The sequence below is a fragment of the Humulus lupulus genome, chromosome 9, assembly GCF_963169125.1.
Source record: "Humulus lupulus chromosome 9, drHumLupu1.1, whole genome shotgun sequence".
NCBI classification, from domain to species: domain Eukaryota; kingdom Viridiplantae; phylum Streptophyta; class Magnoliopsida; order Rosales; family Cannabaceae; genus Humulus; species Humulus lupulus.
The window spans coordinates 168,717,782-168,740,650 of record NC_084801.1 but is presented as its reverse complement, the minus strand read 5'-3'; the positions used below and the strand labels follow the sequence as shown (position 1 = coordinate 168,740,650).

The 22,869-nt window shown below is 38.8% G+C and overlaps 1 protein-coding gene across 1 annotated transcript; it reads right to left on the bottom strand.

The window, feature by feature from the left end:
* Positions 1-20,546: 20,546 nt before the first annotated feature.
* Positions 20,547-22,315, bottom strand: LOC133801034 (uncharacterized). Its single transcript, XM_062239162.1, has 2 exons — positions 21,081-22,315; positions 20,547-20,999 (listed from the first exon to the last, which is right to left on the bottom strand). Exons 1-2 carry the CDS (start codon positions 22,006-22,008, stop codon positions 20,710-20,712), a joined length of 1,218 nt encoding a protein of 405 aa, XP_062095146.1. The 5' UTR covers positions 22,009-22,315; the 3' UTR covers positions 20,547-20,709.
* Between the last annotated feature and the right edge of the window lie 554 nt (positions 22,316-22,869).

The following is a 22,869-nucleotide window of genomic DNA, read 5'->3' as shown; positions in this document are numbered from 1 at the left end:
TTATCTTCTGGTGATAAACTGTTTAAACATATATGGTTTCTATTTAAACAGTTTCTGTGTCTGTTTAAACATTTCTGTAACAATTCAACAATTAATTATTTAATTTGAATAATTAAGTTGGTATTCATAAAAAATGGAATTTCACATATATTATATATATATATATGTAATATTAAATATTGTTTTAAAATTTTTAACAATAACTTTAGTATAATGTTTTAAAGTTTCAATTTAGAATAATATGTCTAATTTTGGAAGATGTATTCTATATTTTTAGTTTGTTGAATCTAATTATTTGAATATTTTTTTTTAAAAAAAAACTTAAGATTAATTTGGGTGGGTTAACCTGACCAAAATGCCTAAAACAGTAGATTGGTTAAACTTTTTTTTTTCTTAATGGGATGGGTTAGAGTTGGATTTTTGCAACTTAATTTTTACATTGAATTGATTAAAATATGTAATAACATGACCAAACTGACCAATGAACCCTCCTAATTTAGTAGTGTATTTTGAAAAATAGGAAATAGAAGTCGATCGGAGTGCTCTAATAGATAATTGATAATGTTTAGGTATGTGAGAGTCACATATTCATTGGCAGAACTATGTAGAGTTAAGAAGGGCCCATGACCCCCTCAACAATTTAGAGAAAAATATATACATATATATATTATATAAAGTGAATTTGTTCTATTAATTCACAAGTATGTAATTATGAAATCTGACGTTCATAAAATGTACACTCTATAATATACATAAGCAAGTAGGTTCAATTATTATTTTTCAATTAGTAGTTTCTCTAACTCAATCTTTTGGATCTCTCTAAAACTAACAAAAATACGAAGGCATTTATAAATTGATTTAAAATATACTAATTCACTCACTGACTACATGACAATACAACATAATATGAGAAATAATGTATATACTTTATTTAATGACTTAATGTGGCCCCCTCTAACATTAAGAGGTAGTCGGGAATATTCACTAGAATATTCTTTATCAATAGATATTCTCTAGAATATTGTTTAAATTATATAGTTAATATTGTTGTAATTTAAATATGTATAATTTATATTTGAATTTAATTATCAATGTCTTTTAAATTATCAAATAACCCTTAGGATTCTTAATAAATAGAAAATAAGTTTATTTGTAGAGGGAAGTTTGGATTATGAATTCTCTCATCATTGTAACGAGTCTTTCTTTCTTTTCGGAAAATTTCTTTTAAATTTTACTGTAATCATTTCGACCAAATTAAAATAAAAACTTCCAACAACAAGGTCCAAGTTTACTATTATTACTTTTATCAATCCAACTTAAATTTAATTACTTGATAAACCTCCAATTAAAAAAAAAAGATCACTGCCTGAATTGGCACTCTTCATTTCTATACGAGTATTATTAAAATAAGAATAAATCATTCAGTCTAATAACGAATTTGAGTCGGTGGACGTGATTAAGGTAAAAACTTGACCATAAATAAATAAATGAATGAATATATATGATATGATATGATAGAGATTTTGTGGGTCACTAAAATGTTGATACCTTCAGCTGACTATTTGGTCCTACGTTTGGTGGCCACGTAAAACTAGGTAACATTTGGTCAAATCCTTTGACAAAGAATTTTATTTATAAAAAGATCATCACCAAACAATATTCTCTCTTAAATTTCCTTGACATTACCCAGTCAATGAATCCGTCCTAGTTATACTATTAAAAAAAACGATACAACAAGCTCGATAGTATAGACTTTTTTTTTATTTTTTTGTATTTTTTTTTCCTCTGATGAACTCAATCCATTGGCTCAACATGATAGATTCAATTGTGTTTTCAAGACCTCCGGTTGTGTACCAAAAAATACAAACGAGGATGGTCTCTTTTGTTCAAAGTATTTTTTTCTTTTTATGGTTAGTTATTACGTGTTTGATTTTAATAGTTATAATATAATATTTAGTTTTCATTTTCCAAATTAATTTGATTGGATAGGGTGATTGTATATTCATTTTGATTTGTTGTTATAAATAAAGTTATTGTTGGACCTAAGATATTTGGCCCAAAGTTATTTCCTCATTTGCCGAATATTCAAAACAGATCGTTTTGATTTGCAGAAGCTCCGAAGACAGAAGCTACAGGTCAGAAGTGATCTGCGCCTTTGACTTCCGAGCGTTTAATTTAAAATCAACACATTTTTTTAGGGAAATTCAGTTATGTTTCCCCGGCCAATCAAGAGTTCGGTTGAACCAACTAAACACTTCACATTTTTGTTCTATAAATATGAGATTCTTATTCAAACAATGGGATCGAAGAAATTTCTGACTTAGGCATCGGAGTGTCTTTCTTGTAGGTATCCCCGACGGATCAAAAGCGTTCTTCACCACCGGAGCAGGATCGGAGCACCATCTATTGTCGGCTCATACCTCCAATTATAGAAAGGCATATTTGTTGCATCAACAATTGGCGCCATCTGTGGGAACGACGTTTCTGTCTTAGCCACATCGTCGAATCAAGAAATCAAAGAACTTTTCTTTCGCAACTAAGTCCCTCTCGAACATTGGAGCCATGCCACCAAAGGGCAATGGAGTTTCAGGTCCCGTCACCCAGGTCGTCCCACCAGCGGACGTAAGCGACCAAATCGACAGAATGTGTCTCCTACTGGAGACCAGCCAGCAGAGATCCGACGAAGCCATTAAAGCACTGACCGAAGCTCAGGCTAGGCTCGAAGCTGAGATCGCTGAGTTGCGCAAATCCACCGAAGCTACGCGCAGCACCCAAGGCAACGACAATCTCGACCTTAGTAGACCTGAAGTTCCAGTCAACCGCACCAATTCCCCTCAAAGAACCACACGCCTCGGCAGAGAAGGATCCCATGGTCCCCCACTGCCCTCCCCAACCCATCTTCATCAAGGGGCCGAAGAAAGACGAGTGGCACACTTTGACACACATGTGCGAACCGGAACAGAGCCCACCAGGTCAACTCAACCAGTCGTTGAGATCGGGCCCCCTCCATCCGGTTCTTAGACAATTGGAAAGAAGAGATGATGCGGGAAATGATGCTGAAGTTCTCAGACGGGAGGCCTGTTCACGCAACCGAGCACATGGATCTGGTATCAAGAACCACAGAGAAGTCTCCCTTCTCAGAGTGGATTCAGAACGAGCCCAAACTGCGAGACTTCGTAATCCCTTCTCTACCTGCGTTTAATGGAATGGGAGACTCGTTAAACCACCTGTTTCAATTCCAGCAGAAGATGGCCCTAGAAGCCAACAACGAAGCCATACAATGCATCTTTTCCATGACTTTCTCTGGGCCGGCTCTGCTGTGGTTCAGGCAATTGAAGCCTGGTTCCGTCAACAGTTTTGGAGACCTCCGACGAGCCTTTCTCCAACAGTACAGTGAAAACCGTGAGGCACCAAGAACAATGGCAGACCTCTATCAGATCGAGCAAGGGGAAAATGAACATCCAAAGTCATATCTACAGCATTTCATTGACCTCGTGCATTAGATCCATGACGTCAACCCAGTTACCGCGGCCAATCTCTTCGTCAAAAGCTTGCAGGTGGGATCTCTCTTGCACGAAAATCTCACCATGAGACCGCATTATGACATGGCTGAGATCCAGATCCGTGCTGAGGGCGTCTTCAGAGTCCTAGAATTTTGAGAGTGTGCGCAAAAGAAATCTGCACTTATTTCCGCTCCACCAGCGAATAATCCTCCTCCCCCGCCTGCGAGGGATGACAAGCGGAAGAGGCAACAAACGGACCATGCAAAGGAAACGAAGAGGCCAAGACAGAATCGAGAGTCACCACGATACCCCTCCTTCGAATACACCGTCCCACAGGAAGTCATTTATGAAGAGAATAAAGACAGACCCATCTAGCGTGAGCCGTACAAGATTACCACTCCTCCTGACAGAAGAGATAAAAACAGATACTGCCTCTTCCACAAAGATCACGGCCATACAGTCGCTGAATGCCACAACCTCCACAATCAGATCCAGGCGCTCATGAGAAGTGGACGGCTAACCCAATACATTAACAAGGCAGGCAGACCCGGCACCTCACAGCCTAACCCTACTTCTGCCCCAATACCACAAGCAGTCAACCCCGTGCGTACGGCCTCTACAAGCTCACAAGAACCTCTCAAGCAAGTCCCCATGATACACGGGATCGTGGAGCTCACTAAGGAACAAGAGCATGCAACAAAAATTCCCAAGAGGATGGAGGAACGGGTGAAGCAATATAGATCATTAGGCCACACAGTCAATCTTGTCACTTCGGAGGACAGATGTTATCCAGCCTCTGCTATCACCTTCACCGAAGACGACTTACAAGGAGTGCACCTACCCCATGACGATCCTCTCGTCATCTCGCTACAGGTCGACCATTGCCAGCTGGGTAGAATTTTAGTCGATGGGGGCAGTGGGGTTGACATTCTTTTTTGGGAAGCCTTCCAGAAGATGGGGCTAGAGGAAAATCAGATCCGGGCCTCCACTACACCCATTTTGGGATTTAAAAACCAGAGGGTATACCCAAAGGGCGTTGTACGATTAAACGTGGTAGCCGCAGAACGTACCTTGCCTGTGGACTTCCTCATCATAGACTCCATCACAAGCTACAACGCCATCATGCGGAGAAATTGGATCCACAGAATGCAGGGGGTGGTCTCAACTTTGCATCAGGTGATGCGGTGCCACTCACCCAACAGACGCTACACCATCGACATAAAGGGATGTCAGAAGCAGGCCAAGAAGAGCTTCCTTACCCTGAAAGAAATAAACAATTCTGACACCTCCCCCTTGATGGAAATCCTAACAAATAGCAATCACAGCACGACCTACCAGCATGCCTCAAAGGCATCGATTTAGAGGAAGATCAAGAAAAACCCCAGATCACCCTCGATGACCTAGAGAAAATCTGTCTAGATGACGCTGACCCATCTAAAATAGTGCTGGTAAGTACCAAACTTTCTGAAAAAGAAAAACAGACCCTAATCCACTTCCTCAAAACCAGAGTTGGAACCTTCGCCTGGTCTCCACACGACATACCCGAAATAGACTCCTCCGTCATGATCCACAGCCTCAATATATCAAATAGCTTCCCACCCATCAAGCAGAGGCAGAGGAAGTTCGCACCTGAAGTCAACCAGGTCATCCAAGAAGAGGTACAATGGCTTCTGAGCACAGGAGCAATCGAAGAGTGCCTATATCCCAGTTGGCTAGCCAACCCTGTGGTGGTCCCAAAGAAGAACGGGAAAAAGAGAGTATGCATAGACTACACCAACCTAAATAAAGCATGTCCTAAGGATAGCTACCCCTACCAAAGATTGATCAGATGATAGATGCCACGACAGGGTTTGAAATAATGAGCTTTCTCAATGCCTACTCCGGATACAATCAGATCCCAATGAAATCAGAAGAACGGATCCATACAGCTTTCATAACAGAAGGTGGATTGTATTGCTACAAAGTTATGCCCTTCGGGCTAAAGAATGCAGGAGCAACGTACCAGAGGCTGATGCACAAGCTGTTTTCCTCATTGCTTTGGAGAAACATGGAGGTCTATATTGATGACATGGTCGTCAAATCTCAACAAAGTTCTTCACATGTGGACTATTTGACCGAATGCTTCGACATCCTTGACACTTCTAAAATGAAACTGAACCCTTCTAAATGTGCCTTTGGGGTGTCCTCTGGATAGTTCTTAGGATATGTGATCAGTCAGAGAGGCATCGAGGCCAACCCAACCCAGATTGCATCACTCTCAGAGGTCAAAGAACCTAGAACCATCCGGGACATCCAGGCTCTGACAGGAAAAATTGTAGCATTAAGCCGGTTCATATCGCGCATGTCTGATCGTTGCCAGCCCTTCCTGCAATGCATAAAGAAATCCGCCAACACCACCTGGGGAACAGAACAAAACAAAGCGCTAGAAGAGTTGAAAGCTTATCTGAGCTCTCCTCCTATACTGAGCTCTCCCGTCGCCAACGAAGATCTGTTCTTGTACATATCTGTCTCACACTTTGCTGTGAGTTCTATGCTCTTTCGAGAAGACACTAGTCGACAGAGGCCAGTGTTCTATTGTAGCAAGATGCTACTAGACGCTGAAATTCGCTACAACATGATGGAAAAATTGGTGCTCGCACTCATCACAGTGAAGAAGAAGCTACGACAATATTTTGAAAGCCACACCATCATTGTATATACGGACTATCCACTGAAGCAAGTGTTGAGTAAACCTGATCTCTTTGGTAGATTATCCAAATGGGCAATTGAGCTTGGGACGTATGATATACGGTTCTTGCCATGAAAAGCAAAAAAAGGACAAGTACTTGCTGACTTCCTGGTCGAAATACAATCCTTTACCCCAGACACCTTGCCCGAATTGCTGGAATCGAAGATGAATGGGTATGGACGGGGCATCCAATTCCCAAGGAGCCGGTATTGGCGTCATATTAGATGCTCCCTCAGGGCTCAAAATCGAGGAAGCCATTCATTTAGAACAATTTGCAACAAATAATGAAGCAGAGTATGAGGCTCTGATCTATGGCTTAGAGCTAGCACGAGACATAGGCATTAAACGTCTGAGCGTCAGAGGAGATTCACAACTCATGATAGAATAGGTGGTCGGGAATTTCGATACCAAGGCACCCCATCTGGCTAGCCTACTACAAAAAGTGACTAACTTATGGTCACATTTCCACCAGTTTGAACTCGTACAAGTATCGAGGGAACAAAATCAGAAGGCTGATGCCCTCGCCAAATTAGCCTCTGTAGGGGAATGTACGCGGCAATCCTCCATATCCACAAGCCAATCACCCAAAGCTATGGAAGTTTTCTCAACCTCATCAGAGCCTGAGTGTTGGATGGATCCAATCATTCGATACTTATCCACATCTGAACTGCCCACTCGTCCAAAAGACGCAAAGCTTCTGCGCCTTCGAGCACAACGCTATTCCATAATTCGTGGAACGATGTACCGTAAATCCTTCGATGGCCCCTATCTTTGGTGTTTGTGTCCATCAGAAGCTAAAAAATTGTTGGAAGAGATACAAGAGGGAGCGTGTGGGAATCACACTGGGGGTCGAAGTCTGGCACACAAAGCACTTACAGCAGGGTACTACTGGTCGTACATGATGACAGAAGCACGTGACTATGCCAAAAAATGCGACAAATGCCAACGATTTGCACCCACCATCCATCAACCCGCTCAAACTTTACACTCAATCATCGCACCTTGGCCTTTTGCAAAGTTGGGTATGGACGTGGTACGTGAGCTGCCTAAAGCTACTGGAGGAAAACGGTATGCTCTGGTAGCCACCGATTACTTCACTAAGTGGGTTGTGGCAGAAGCATACGTCACGGTTAGCAAAACAGCACCACAACCTTCGTATGGAAGCACATCATTTGTCAATTTGGGATACCATGGTAGATAGTCGTTGACAACGGAACCCCGTTCCAAAATGCCAAAGTGCAGGAGCTGTGTGGCACATACAAGATCAAATTGAGTTTTGCCTCTGTCACTTACCCACAAGGCAATGGCCAAGCAGAAGCTTCCAACAAAGTCATTTTCGCCAACATTAAGAAAAACTTGGAAGATAAAAAATGAGTCTGGGCAGAAGAACTACCAAAGGTGTTATGGGCCTATAGGACAACAAAAAGGTCCTCTACGGGTGAATCTCCCTACGTCATGGTATATGGAACAGAAGCTATCATCCCGACAGAGGTGGGCATACCTACACTTCGAACAGAGATTGCTTCTGATCAAACCACAAACAACATTCAACTGATGCACAACCTTGACCTTCTGGAAGAGGTGCGAACAATAGCACAATTAAGACGAGAAAATTATCAAAAGGCTGCAGAACACTACTACAACAAAAGTGTTCACTCACCTACGTTCTAGAAGGGCGATTGGGTTCTGCGCAAGGTCTCTGGCAACAGAAAGAAGCTAGAACCAAACTGGGAAGGGCCTTTTGAAATCATAGAAGTATTAGGCAGATGGTCTTATACTCTTAAGAATGTACGTAGTGGGAAAATCGTACCTCGTACTTGGAATTCAATGTCTTTGAAACAATATTGTTGTTAATAGTTGTATTGTATAATTCGAAAGTAATGCAATAACTTTCCTTTTTCACATTATTTTGGGTATCTCTTACACGCTTAGTTTTTGCTGACACGATTTTGCATAAGGATTTCTTACTATAATAACATAACAACGACAATCGTGTAACAACCGTCACTTCACTCGAAAAGATCCTATCAAACGTATATTTTAATATATCCTTACCTACCCATATGAGAAGCAACATTATTCATGTGCACTTAAAACCACCTACCACTCTAGCTATAAATAAGTGACTATCTGATCATTTGTGGTTATCAGTTTACCATCCTTTTAAATGTCCTACCACGATACCACATAAACCTTTGGCCCCAATACAGCCATTTTCCACACCTAAGTATTTCTTTACACCTGAGACAACGTTTACCAGCAAACGAAAAATGATGCATGATAAGATGCAACATCTCGTCTCACACACAAACCCGATCAGAACAGGGCAGAACCTCAATGGATCGTGGTAGCAAGGCCACTACACGCAATCTGCATACACAGTCCTGTTGCCTCTGTCATTACACTTGATATTATGCCCAAAAGCATTCTAATCTGACTTGACTAAGCTTACGGGGAGCTAAGGCCAGCCATTTCGCAGTCTAATATGGCCTGACTATGCGTATTTGGCTGTCCACCCAGGGTACGCTACATCACTTACCCTGTCCTCTTACCTGAGTAAGAGGAGTCCCCCCCCCCCCCCCGGGTAGTTTACTCTGCCCTAACTACTGCAGCAGAACCATCAGCTGCCACACTTCGGGTTCGAATCCAGTACACACTAACTGGTTTGGCAATCCAAGGCTGGGAGGAAATTTTCCCGCAGTCGCACCCACATCCTGTACAACGAGTGCCTCGGTAGGAGTACGAGCCTACCCAAGCAAGCCTTCACACATACTCCTTGGTATGGGTGCACTGGAAAAACGTCTGCCTCATGGCTCTACCTTCCTCGGCTCTGCCTCGACGCCCAACCCCGCATGCTGTCTTCTGCATCCGAGCTAAACCGCCTCGCCCCCTCTGGAAAATGGTAAAGCATCAACCATGCTTTTTCATACACCCGAGGGGTCGATCCCGTTCCAATGAGACACCAACACGACTCTCTAAACATAAGAAAGTTTAACACGAAACAATAACGTGGGCTTCACAAAGTACAACACTCTCAGTGCTACAATCCGGTTCGACATATGTTAAGCACGGGCATACCTATATACTCTACTATTTTAATGATCAACGCACGAAAATGATGTAAAATTTGTATTTCATGCAATCAGAAGACCACAGATAATCAAAAATGGCAATTGATCAGAAGCTGTTATTTATAAATTATGTTACATTAATAACGATTTCAATTACATATAACCTATTGCTTTATCTACTATATACAAGTACTATCTTGGTAATATCTAATCCCATTCAATACGGCGCATGTACTCTGCCATCGCAATCTCTAGCTTCGGATGGCCCAATCCATAGCTCTCACACGATATGTAATATGGAATACCACTTCTTATTAATTCCTCCAGCGCCCATGTTGAGTATAACCACTGTGGGTTATCGAAGATTCGCCTCAAAAAAGGCACCTTCATCCACTCACGATGCTCACCTGCAACAGCAATATCATCAGCACCAACCAAACACCACAGCACTAAGCTAAATTACTCACACAGCACTTAACTAGGCATTCTCTCCCGCCATCTGTACAAGTTTTTACTATATCTCACACGCAATGGCCTAAAGGGTCTATGAAGCCTCTTATCTGAATACACCATCTGACTCTCACCTGTTGCAATACCTTCAATTAAGTACAGAATAGAGAAAAACACATCCACTAACACACCAGACAATCAACGTGAACAAAACTCAACTTGTATTGATAATTTGTACCATTACATCTACAATTGTCTACATATTAACGACCAAAAAGACCAAAGAATGCATATACAAGCATCAATACAAAATAGAAAATAACAAAACCAAAAAGAAGAGATAATGTGTCGTTCATTCTATGGCACCTCTTTCACCATCTTGACTGACTACTGCAACTGAAGCAGGTTCTGTCACCTTCTGTTCAGAAGTCTCAGCCACGTCACCTTCTTCTACTGCTTCTCCATTAGCATTGTAAATTGACCCCAGCGCGGCGCCTTTCAACTTCAGCTTCTCCAGATGATGTGCTGGGTAGGTGATCTGCAGATCCCCGAGCTCATTCAGATACTCGTCGACGCTATAATCTCCAACTTTCACGCCGATGCTTTTACAGTACATCTCGAGCTTAGCCCATTTCTCCTTCGGGGTCTGCTTCTTATTACGCAGTGCCAGATCAAGGTATTTCGCAGTGTCCACCTCAGCCATCCTCACAAACTTCCGTTCGGTGATCTCACGATCTCGAATATGCTACCTCGTGGCTTCCACTGCCGCCTCTTCTGCCCTCTGCAAAATAAATCAATCTTGTCATCAACACATGCAACATATTACTCCACCATCTTACCAATACACCAATGAATATAGGAAGAACATATACCTCAACCATCTCCTTCAATTGCCTCTCGGTTTTTAAAACCACCTCCTCTTTTTCCTTCAAACTCTTATGTAACTAGAGTTCCACCTCCAGCTTCTGCTTCCTGGCGTTTGCAACGCTCATTTCCAGCATCTCTGACTTTCGTTGCAGCTCTTTCTTTTCTTTATCCAAAATCTCTTTATCTGTCTGCAACGACACTACATCCTCTTGCAGGTCATTTATCATGCTGTCGAGCTTTTCCATCCCGGCTTCGTGATGAATGCAGACTTGGTTCTTCTCCATCCATTTATTGGTCATCACCAACAAATCAGCTTTCAGTCTGTCTCATTCCACCTCGACTCCGACAGTACCTACTAGCTTCTCCTCTGTGGCAGCAACCTTCTCTTTAGCCTCTACCAGCTGCGTTTCTAACTTCTTGATGGCTTCCACAAGAACATTTTGGTTTGCTTCGGCCATCTTTCTCCCTGCTCGCTCCTCTTCAAGCTTAACCGCCTTCTCCGCCATCTTAGAGCTGTTCTGCACAGCCATTGCGTACTCCCGTCTCGCAGCAGAAGCACATACATAGCTCTGCAAAACATCAATTACACTTATCACCAATCACACCACATATGTATCACACGATACTCACTCTATTCTATAATAACAAATCATGCTAGTTTTCAACCAACTTACCATCCATATATGGTCTGACACTTGTTGCAGCAAGTCCCCTTGCCCACTCAGCGACCCAATAGCTTCTGCAAGAAGATGAGGTCTGCTTATGCGTAGCATCTCCTCCATCACCTCTGTAGACGCAGAAGGTCCATATTCGGGCACATCTCCCGCTCTGTCATTTTCTTCTCTCCCTGCTAACCCAGCAACAGAAGCAACGAGGGCAACCGGCTCCCCACCTTCTGATAACGTTGACACCATAACACTGTCAGATGTTAATGCGATTGTTCCCACTCCAAAAAGATATGGCATGGTAGGGCGTACAAGCAACCCATCTCCAACGTCTTTGCCCAAGTCACTCGACAGATACACTGGCGTCTGCACTGCAGAGGACGTTAGTTGCTCCAGAAAAGCAGTAGGAGACTCAAAAGTACTTGTACCCTTCGGGGATACAATGATGACCTCTCCTGGGTGGGAGTCAGAAGCCACAGTTGATGTTGCGAAAATGTCAACACTTAAAGTATGAACACATGTGACTTCGGCAGTCCCCGTTTTTGACATACGGGGAGAGTCTCAGAAGTGACGGTCAGACCTGCCTCAACTGACTGAGAGGGATTGTTCACGGATTCAAAACCCCCTCTGAAGGCATCCTCCAAAATTTGGTTCTTACGGGAGGCAGAAGTAGGGCATCTCCCCTCTAATCCATGCTTACGGCCAGCATCAGAACCCCCAGCTAAAGCAAAAGTAGAGGGTAACGCCTCTGACGACTTCATGCAGATGCTAGGAGACTTTGCCTCGACTGGTGGACCACCTTGCACTCCATCTACAGCCGCTGCTTCTAATGGATTGGCCAATGTAGAAGGTACATCAGCAGCATGCGCCGCCCCTTCTGGACCTGCCTTCAAGAAGGATCCAGCTGCATGTGAAGAAGAAGATGATGCAGGTAAAGAGCCAACGAAGGCAGAGCCTCGAGGCTTCTTGCACAATGATAGAGCCTGCCCGGTTGGTAACTTCCCTGGAGTAGGCTTGGGGATCGCTAGAGGAGAACCCTTAGCAGTAGAAGCAGATCCCCTTGGGATCTGAAGCTTCGACGAAATACACTTCCCATTGTCTGAATCTTCATCAGATGACTCCTCGCGCGTCTTCCTCTTCCCTAAGGCATCCTTTGGCAGAGGCACCTATTGAAGAGGTTGGATTTGGAGGGCATCAGAAGGCGTAGAGGAACGCCCATGTATACAAGAAGATCTGCGTGCCAAAGCAGACTTATCAAGAGATGATTCTGCAGCAGGAGCTGAGCCAGAACCCTCTTTCTTTTTATTTTTTGGGATCCCTAGGCGCTTGGCACATGTAGCAAAGGTCTCAGAGCACACCATTTCACACTTGGTCTTCGATAGCGACAGAGTTGAAGAAGCAAGGGGAGACTTCTTCAAAAAAGCTCCCAGCTGCTTCGCGCATGTAGCTGTAAGTTTGCCTATGGACATGTCGTCCTTCTGCGACCTGACCCGCATGGCCCCAGGATCGACTCGATCCATGAAGCAGAGCCGGGTCATAATTTTCATACAGTAAGGGTTCATCACACCTCTGATGCTAATGGTGTTTTCCTTGGACTCGTGCAAAAGCCCCTTCTCTGTCAGCAGGCTCTGTCGTTCAGGACTCATGTTAACCTAAGGCCATGAGAAATCTAGTACGAGGAAATAAAACAGTAACACGCAGAGTCAGATTAATAGACAATTATCCAGACATGATTCACCCACACTAAAAGCAAAAAGGGACAAAATAAAAACATGACTCACCTTTTATGAACACCTTAGCCAAAGGAAAAATTTCTTGAGGCAGAAATTCAAGATACCACACTCCACCAACGGCGAAGAAGTATTTATCCCAATTTCGGTGGGAGCTGTCAAAATCAGTAAAGATCGTTCGATCCTTTTTAGGAGAAAGATAGAAGGTCTTCTATGGTTTACCCTCTATTGCCTTGTTAGTCGACTTAGTGAAGCATGCGTATATGTCATCTGAATGAATGTCGACATTCCTGAGAGTTCCTATCATCTGAGCGCCAACTATGGATTGGATAGCGTTCGGAAGAAATTGAGAAATGTGAGCTCCAGAGTTTGAAATTACTTGCACCAACAGAGCAGGGAGAGGGAAACGAAGCCACTCAATGTGTCTCAGACTCATAACAATCTCAGTGGGCTTGACTACATCCTTGAATCGCCATTCCCGTAGTTCAGCATCCGAAAGCATCCAAACCGTAACGTTATCAGGAATGTCGAACGATTTGCGTATGCGTTCGTACGCATTTTTGTATCCATCACGATCCATAGGTTTGGGAGATGAACATGAAGACATGATCGAGAAGACTTAGATGATTGCTGTGAGAATAGAAGGATGGTTAACTTTAGGGTTTCTTCTCTAAAAAATTTAGAGTAAAGTTTGAAATGTGAATTATTTGAATTAAAACCAGTTAAATGAGAAATGAAATTCCTTAATCGAATGCTTCACTCGGTAACTGTGTTTGCATTAAATTTCAAGCGTAAAATGTCAGGGGATTATACGATCATGTACCTACAAACCGCCTCCATCTATGGGGAATGACGGCTTTAGGCAAAATCTTTGGCATTGAAGAGTCGGCCCAAGGTTCGAGTGAATAAGTGTGCCTCATTCGTTCGAAGCTTGGGCCAAGGGGCATCTGTTGGGCCCAAGATATTCGGCCCAAAGTTCTTTCCTCATTTGTCGAATATTCAAAACAGATCATTTTGATCTGCAGAAGCTCCGAGACAGAAGCTACAGGTCAGAAGCGATCTGCGCCTCTGACTTCCGAGTGTTTAATTTAAAATCAACACATTTTGGAGGGAAATTCATTTATTTTTCCCCCGCCAATCAAGGGTTCGGTTGAACCAACTAAACACTTCACATTTTTGTTCTATAAATATGAGATTCTTATTCAAACAATGGGATCGAAGAAATTTCTGACTTAGGCATCGGAGTGTCTTTCTTGTAGGTATCCCCGACGGATCAAAGGCATTCTTCACCACCGGAGCAGGATTGGAGCACAATCTATTGTCGGCTCATACCTCCAATTATAGAAAGGCATATTTGTTGCATCAACAGTTATATATATGTTATATTGTATATTATCTTTTTTTTACGTGGTCATTACCTCATTAAAACTCATCAAGAGCAAAACTTATTAGAAAAAACCGCAAAAGAGGAAAAAAAAAAGCATCAAGCGAACATCATTGATATGAGGCATCTTCCAAAATTTGGGACCATATAATGTCAGGAACACTTGGCCACCATGCAATATCGTAAGTAGCTAACAAAGCATTTCTAGCTAAAGCATGAGCTAACCTATTAACAGTTCTACGACAATGCACAAGTATTACATCACTAATAATAAAATAAGATCAAGCCACTTTTCTGCAACTGATGACTTTGATAATCGCAAGACAGTCAGACTCTACTATAATTTTCTGGTATCCCATAGTGATACACAATTTCATACCATGAAGAATTGCTTGAGCCAATAGTTTAATAACGTGTTTATATAACCCCCTTAGGCATAAAATATTAATTGTGCTTGTAAGTGCATAATTCGAATAAGTAATAAAGTGATTAAGAATTAATACCATCCCATAGGGATCATAAACAAAAAACAATTACAAAGAACTTAAAAATAAAAATAACTAATATCAAAAAGGAAATTTCTAAAAATCAAACAATAAAATTAAATAGAAAACTCAAGAGGATGAAAGTGTTAAGGTTTCGATTTCACTATCAAATAATTATAATTCTCTTCTTTAATGTGCCTAACTTAGATCGATATTCTCAAGAAGCTAGATCATTGTTTATCCTTGTACCTTCTCTCAAGTGCCGCGCAAAAACTGTGTAAGTCGTCATATCAAGCTTATATCTCTATATAGTTGTTGTACCCTAAAAATATGAGCTCAATTATCTTGCTCGGGGTACAACTGCCAAGAAATAAATTAAGAAAATTGGATTCCGGAGATATTTCATTAAATACATATCAATTAGCTCGAGGTTGAGCCACCAAGTTTGGGACATCTTGAGTTCCTCCAAATCGCCTCAAATGCCACTGATTGAGATAGAGATATATGGTGTCCAGACCACTCTCATCAAGCTAAAAGCATGATCCAAGTCAGATTGTCATGCTCCCAGAACATCCAGTTCGAGTAAGCTCATCTAGTTTGCGGAAGTCTAATGACGCACATAAGGAAGAATCCCAACAGACTTGGAAATGCATAATAAATGTTTATAAGAGTTATGTGTTTAATGTGTGATATAACAGGCATAGGTTTAATTAGGGCATTTATGTATTTCAATATTTGGGAAGTTACCCAATCCTGTAAGTTACATTTTATTGTACGGTTACCCAATATTGTTCATTAGAATTCCCTATAAATATAAGGGGAATTAACAATAAAAGGGATCGAATTTCGTATGTTAAAATTCTGCAGAAATTGTCATAAACAATCTCTCCACGAGTTCCTAAACAAAAATAAGAGAGGCTCATGGACTAGGTGGATTTTAACTACTGAACCAAGTAAATTCTTGTGTGTTCATACTTTCGATTTATTATAGGTTTAATCTTTCTATTTCGGATTTCTTAATCCACTATTGGCGAAAAATCGCATCAACAATAGTTATTCACCCTTACCTTTATTAAGATCTACTCTCAAAATAATTATTGAATTACACCTCTCGATTTCACAATTCAAATTGTTTTAGTTGCCTAAAATAAAGTTTATCTCTCGATCTCACACTATCTTAAGTTGATCTACTCGCTTCCCAATTGTTTAAATATTCTTCACTCAAGTACTAATTATAACAATCTAAATCTGGCCTAATTATGATCATATAAAGCACAACAATATACTAATCATAAATATTGCAACATTCAATTGAAGTAAACCACAAGCGAAATAAAGATCTAAAATTAATTCTACATTAATTCATAAACTTAAAATCATATAAGAGATACCCATCTAAACCCTAATAAATAATAAAATTAGACACTATTCATGTGGCTTACAATCTCAAAGTATTGAAATTTGAAAAAACTAATAGAATAAAGCAAAATAAGAAGAAGAATAAAAAACTACTAAGATATGCTCTCAATCTCATTTCTAATGTATTTATCCCCTTCAAATATGTATTTTTCTTCCTTTTTACAAGTCTAATGATTTTTATGGCCTTTAGAAGTCTCCATAACCAACCTTCATTCAAATTTGAATGACAAACACGTGAAAAATAAAATATCCCCAAAAAATCTATCAAGTAGCGACGTGCTCCCTAGAAGCAGACGACATGTCACCTGTCATATTGTGCTTATGTAGTGGCAATGCCTTGCATAAAACAATGGATGTATCACTAATAGATGGCACTACGCCACTCAGCAACAAGCGACTTGTTTTAATTTTACTGACACATCACTACCTAATGAGCGACGTCTCACCATCAACTCTGACTTGAAAATCCAAAATCACCTTAAGAGTAATCGGTTACCCATTTACAATTATATTGATAACCAGTTATGTAGAAATTAAACATATCCTAAGAGTAATCTATTATAATTTTCTTTGCGTTATATTGCATTGTAAATCGTCACTTGAATTCGTATTAAATTTAGGTAACATGTTACTTATAAATCAAACACATATGTGAGGTTGCTGTAATCATAATAGGTTATTGTGAGGATAACAGGCTACCACACCCTATAATGGTAATCCAATTTGAAAAACAATAAATAAAACAAAACCAAACCTGAACATTACGACATACAGTAAAAAATAAAAGCTTATTAAAACAAATTTTGTACAATTAAAAAAAAATGGAAACAAAACTTTGTATAGTAAGAAATAATAATAATACAACAATTTTGTAATATAAAAATAAACTTTTTATTAAAGTATACATTTATTTTTAATTAAATAGTGTGTAATATAAAAGTAACTTATAATTTAAAACACTAAGCTTATAAACAACTTATGGCATAATTTAACAAGTTTACAACTATATAGGAAAAATATTTTCATATAATTAGCTTAAAAATTAAAATTCATGATTTTTGGGGAATCTTAAAATTTCTATATTTATGAAGAAAAAACAAAAATTACACATAGCATTGTAATTTTTTTTTAAAATTGAAATATACGGAATTTTACAAAAATACAAATAACAATTTTGGTACCGCTTGTTATAATATTTTATTTAGTCTGTAAATGTTTATACAAAATTATAACATATAATTATAAACTTTAGTTACAAATTCGTCAACTTTGATTACAAAAAGTTGTATTATTACAGATTTGTAAACTTTGTTTTAAAAAAAAATTATGTATTTATGATTAAGTCCCTCAGTATTTTTATAATTTTTTCTAAATTATGTATTCATAGTATTTTTTTAAAAAAATCTTACGTATTTTTCTAAACTTCCTAAAAAAATCAATCTACACATAATTTCCACAAAATTAAAACCTAAAACTTCTACCATGAAGAATGACCATGACAATTGATGTCTCTATACTATAAATCATTGGATATATATGTACACATCACAAAGTCCAGTCCTCAAGAACAGAACATATGAATGTATGTGAAACTTAGAATCCTATGTTAAGTATTGAAAGTGAGGCCAATCTAACTTAGTTGAACCTATAGGTGAGAGATAACGGTCATTTGTCGCAACAACCACTTTTTGGGGACAATGAAACCTCTATAGAATTAAGCCCATATCACTAAAATGGTATTTTTGCAAACTTTTAACTTGAACCATTGACATAAATGGGTTTGGGCTTTCCTCAAATACTATCCCCACAATTAGAAAAATAACAATATTTTTTTTATATAATTAATGATCGAAACAAGAAGATCATTGTTGAACAAGGTTAGAGTTACATGTCAATTCTACTCAAGTAAGTTATGGATTGTCAAGTTGTCCTCGTGATAGTATTAGAGTATAAAACGATGCAATGATTCTATATATTTGCACTTATTATTAGAGTTATCTTGTGTATTTTTTATTCATTTTTTCTGGTTTTGTCAATATGAAAAATGATTGAGAAATTGCTTAAGGAAATAGTAGTAACTAGTAAGAGCGTGAGCCGAGTCTTTTGCAGCTAAATATAAACAAAACATATAATCAGATATAGGATTTTAACTTGATTTAGTCTAAAAAATTACTTACGTCGATAGTAATGTCATTTTGGGAGATGTGCAAGCAATATAGTATTGAGAAAATTCGATCTTTATGTTATTTTATGGTGCCGTTCTAATCCAACACATTATTAGTTATATATTATGGTGTCTTTGATTTTCTCAAACTAGGAAAATTATGGGATTTTTAAAAAAAAAATAATTTGTTTAATAAATATGAATTTTTCCTATTAATAACTTTTCCTAACACAAAGTCATATTTTTTTTTGTCAATTAACTTTCATATTTTTGCATAACACAACTTAATTAATCCATAATCTACAACTTATTTTCCTAAAGTTATATTTATATAGGAAAAAATCCCATATATTTTTTAAAAAAATATACAAATATATAAACAAAATAGAAATCCCATATTTTTCCAAAAAAAAAAAAGCATAAATTCCAGTAAAATTATTTTAGAAGTTGGACATAAATAGTGTTTGGTACCCAAAAATCCCAAACAAGAAACTGGACCTTCGTCCTTTATAGCCCAACAAACGGGCCCAAGTGGCCCAAAAACCCCTCTGCGGATCAACAAATTTGTCAAACAGAATTTTCATGGGTTCATATTTTTGATGAAGGATGATGATAAATCATCACAGTCCTGCGTTTAATGGATACCTGGAATTGGAGAACAAAGCTACATAAATTTTTGTGTTGGATAGATATAAGATATTGATGCATTATAATTCTTCCTTTCTATGTGATAAGTGTGTAACTTTTTATTTTTCTTTTACTTTCCTCCTTGCATAAAAAAACAAAAAACAAGAACAAAGAAACCAACGGAAACAAATGAACAAAAAGAGCGGTCCATAAAATCATGCAGATTTGTTTGTCCCCATGTACAGCCGTAAAATCCAATCCTATCACGGGTTCTTCATCATTTTTTTCCTTATTCCTTATTCCTTATTAATCAACTTTCTCTTCTACTTTTTCACATTATCCTATAATAATGTAAATCATGTAGATATTGACCACTAATCAGAATCTCCATCCAAAAAACCTCCCAATTCTATATATTCGTAAAATTAAGCAACTTTCTATTCCAAAGTTTGGCTGAGAATTGCCATTAATTAAATGCTATTTGACTCAACTACTATCACCTAATTATTTTTTAAGTAAATCCATTCAACATCATCGACAAACCAACGGATTAGTGGTAGTGACATGATAATAAATGAAAGATGAGTATTGTTATATATCTAATATTACTGGATCTGACTTACTTTTCTTAATTCCGGATCAATTTACTTGTAAAATTCATAAAATTTGAGGGGCTTCAGCTTCCTTGCCAAAATGTGACTATGTACTTGGTGTTTAGTATAATTTAGTATTGTTTATCAAATATTTTATTTTAAATTAAAATAGAATAGGAAAATTTGTGGCATAAGTTCATATGTAGTTTCGTTTGTTGCAATCTATATATAAATTTTTTGACCGCAAAAATTTCTACCGTTAGACATTTAGTACGAACGTCGATCCCTCAACTATTAAGTATATTGATGCTGTAAATTTTTGGAAAATGAATTTTGCCGCAGATCGAGTGTTGCCACATGTATCTCATAGTCCCACATGTTCATTTGTTACGACTTTTCTATTAAGTCCTAGGGTAACTAAATTATTATCACAAATGTATAAAAAAGACAAAGTATAAATACAAAAACCTTGGACCACATCCTCAAAACGTATCTGTGAAACTTGTTTTTGTGCTCAAGGACCACACTTACAGATCCATAAAACCGTACACAAGTAGCTAGTGTCGTAGTAGAAGTGTGTGGTTTCTTTTTGTCCAAGCTACTCTCAAACAAGGCACAAAATCAATCAGATGTTTTGTATTCTATTTCTTTGTCACGTATGATAGCTCCATTAGTGGCTGCAGCAAACACCACCATGGATATGACAAACCACGTGACCATAGCCATTCTCTACTGTGATTACGATATATACAAACAATCACGCACGCACATACACACATGTGCAGCCATGCAGGAATTTGGTAAGCAAAGTCGGCGACCTTAGTAGTTAGTTCACACACACCATACTAATAATATTCACATTACATCTTAACATACTAAATCTTCTCCATTTCTTACTCAAAGTCATTAAAATTTTGTAGCGAGACACATTAAGAAAAGGACATAGTTAATATACACAAGAGCAAGTAGCATTATCAAGTGTTACTGCAAATTAAGAACCAAAAACAAAACATGCATTATGACCTAATGAGAAATTTCTACAAGGTCACTAATAACCTCATTTAGTAGCAAATCAAGAATAGGTTGCTCAAAATCCATGCCAATCTCTTCAAACCTTTCAAAATGAAGCTTTATTTCATTCTTAGAACTACTATTACTATTCCAATATGACTGAGTCAAATCTTGCTCAGTCAACTTCCCAAGTTGTTCTGCCAGCTCTACACATTCCTCGGCCAAGTTCCTTTGGTTTATTTCACTGTAATCTTTTGGCTTTTCTGACATTAAGTTCGATTTAATAGGCCTTAACTGTTCTCCTGTAACAATTAATGAAAATAATTATTATCAACAAATAATTAAGACAAACCCTTTGAAGTAAAAAAGAAGAAAAAACTAACCTGAAAACAGAGTATCATGTTGAATGAGAAGATCGTAGACCTCATCAAGAAATGAATCCGAGACTAAATTTTCTGGGTTGTTTTCAACTGGTTGAATTTTCTTAGTTGCATGGGGATTTTTTCTTTTCTTAGCGAACTTTTCCGGTGCTTTCTTTCTATTTTCTGTCTTCAAAGCCTTCGATTTTGCACCACTACAGTCGTTTTGAGAAACCTTCTTGTATGGCAAAACAGAGTCCAAAAGTTTAGCTTCTTTTTGGTTACATTTTCTCGAAGGTTGCGGTAGAACTTTTCTCCTTGGCTCATTCTTCAACCTAGAAATCTTGTGATTATCATTCTCTTCCTTCTTGTTCTTCGCTTTCGAGCTTTGAATGTCTCGTTTAATCTCCAAGCTCTTCTTCTTACTCCTCTGTTTCACCTTCCCCTGGTTCAATTCTCCAAAACCCATCTCGAGTTTCGTCGTTGTTTTCTCGTTAGAGTACTCATCATCATCAACCACATTATCGTCCAAATAAACGACAAGAACCTCTCGATTCTGTGGCTGAAAAGACACCGGGGTCTCACGAAACGACACCGACGTTCTCACCCGACGATGGTGAGCGTCGGCTACATCAAAGTTGAGCATGTACTCGGCAAAATTCACTGACCTGCTTCGAGAGAAAGAGTCTCGAGCTCTTTCGTTGGGGACCCATTTGGGGTCCGAAGGTAGTGAATCCAAACCCATCAGCCTCGCCACCACACCGGGGCTGGTCTGGGCTTGAACTTCAGGCTTCTTCGTTGGGTTTTTAACCTGAAACGATTTGAACTCAGTGGGGTTCGGGATCAGATCCGCGACATTGTCAGATGGGTGAGTCGGAACGTTCCCGGTGCACAACATTCGCCGGAGCACGCCGGAAAAACAGCCGTAGTTAGTGGCTTCCGATTTGGCCATGGTGAAGAGAAAACAGAGGAAGTAATGTACAATGTTTGGGGTTTAGATTGAACAAAGCAGACCCAGTTGGAATGACAGAGTGATTACAGAGGAATAAGAAGGGGAATTGAAAGTACTTTTTATTGTGTTGAAGAGTCAAAATTTGTCAGCAGAAACAAGACCGAAAATTGGATTTTGAAGGAAAAATGAAAAGAAAAGAAAATTGAGATAATAATGAGGGAGGTGAGAATTTTTGGTCAGTGTTCACACTAGAAAAAAGATGAAGAGAGGTTTGTTGGGTCAATACTACTCGCGCGTAGGGAGCGAATAGATTTGCCTAGTAAGATGGTGGCACTTAAAATAAGTATAGTTAAATGTAGATACATTAAATTAAATTAATTAATGGATAATTAAGGATAATTTTTATTATATTGTCTGACGCTTGATGAATTTTGGGTTATAAAGTCTCATATTGGTCATCAGAGACTAGTTGGTTGATTAAGGATTTGTTATTATTATTCTTTCAAAAAGTTTGTGTGGAGGTGGTCATGGACGGTGCTAGTATTCTTTTATTTTTATTTTCCACCAAAAAAAACCCTCAATTTTATTTTATAGTTTTATTTGTGAAATATATTTTAGAAAAAAATATTTATAATTTGATAAAATAACAATACCCCACGTTGAATTTAGTTGCTCTAAAGAAAGTAGTGGGGCTAAAAACATGTTCAATACTTGATAGTGGTGAGAAAAAATAGTGTCACGTATAACTGATTATACGGTGCTTGTAGTAAGCAAAGAAGTTCAAGTGATGATTCTTTTATTTTTATTTTTTTGGTTCTGGGAAAGAAGTGTCGGTGTAGCATTGAGAACAGGGCGTTGAAG

What these genes read in the sequence shown, in the direction of transcription:
- LOC133801034 (XM_062239162.1), bottom strand. Translation starts at nt 22,008, where the DNA reads ATGGCCAAATCGGAAGCCACTAACTACGGCTGTTTTTCCGGCGTGCTC. An exon ending in ACATGATACTCTGTTTTCAG is followed by an intron (nt 21,000 to 21,080) that starts GTTAGTTTTTTC and finishes TAATTGTTACAG; the next exon opens with GAGAACAGTTAAGGCCTATT.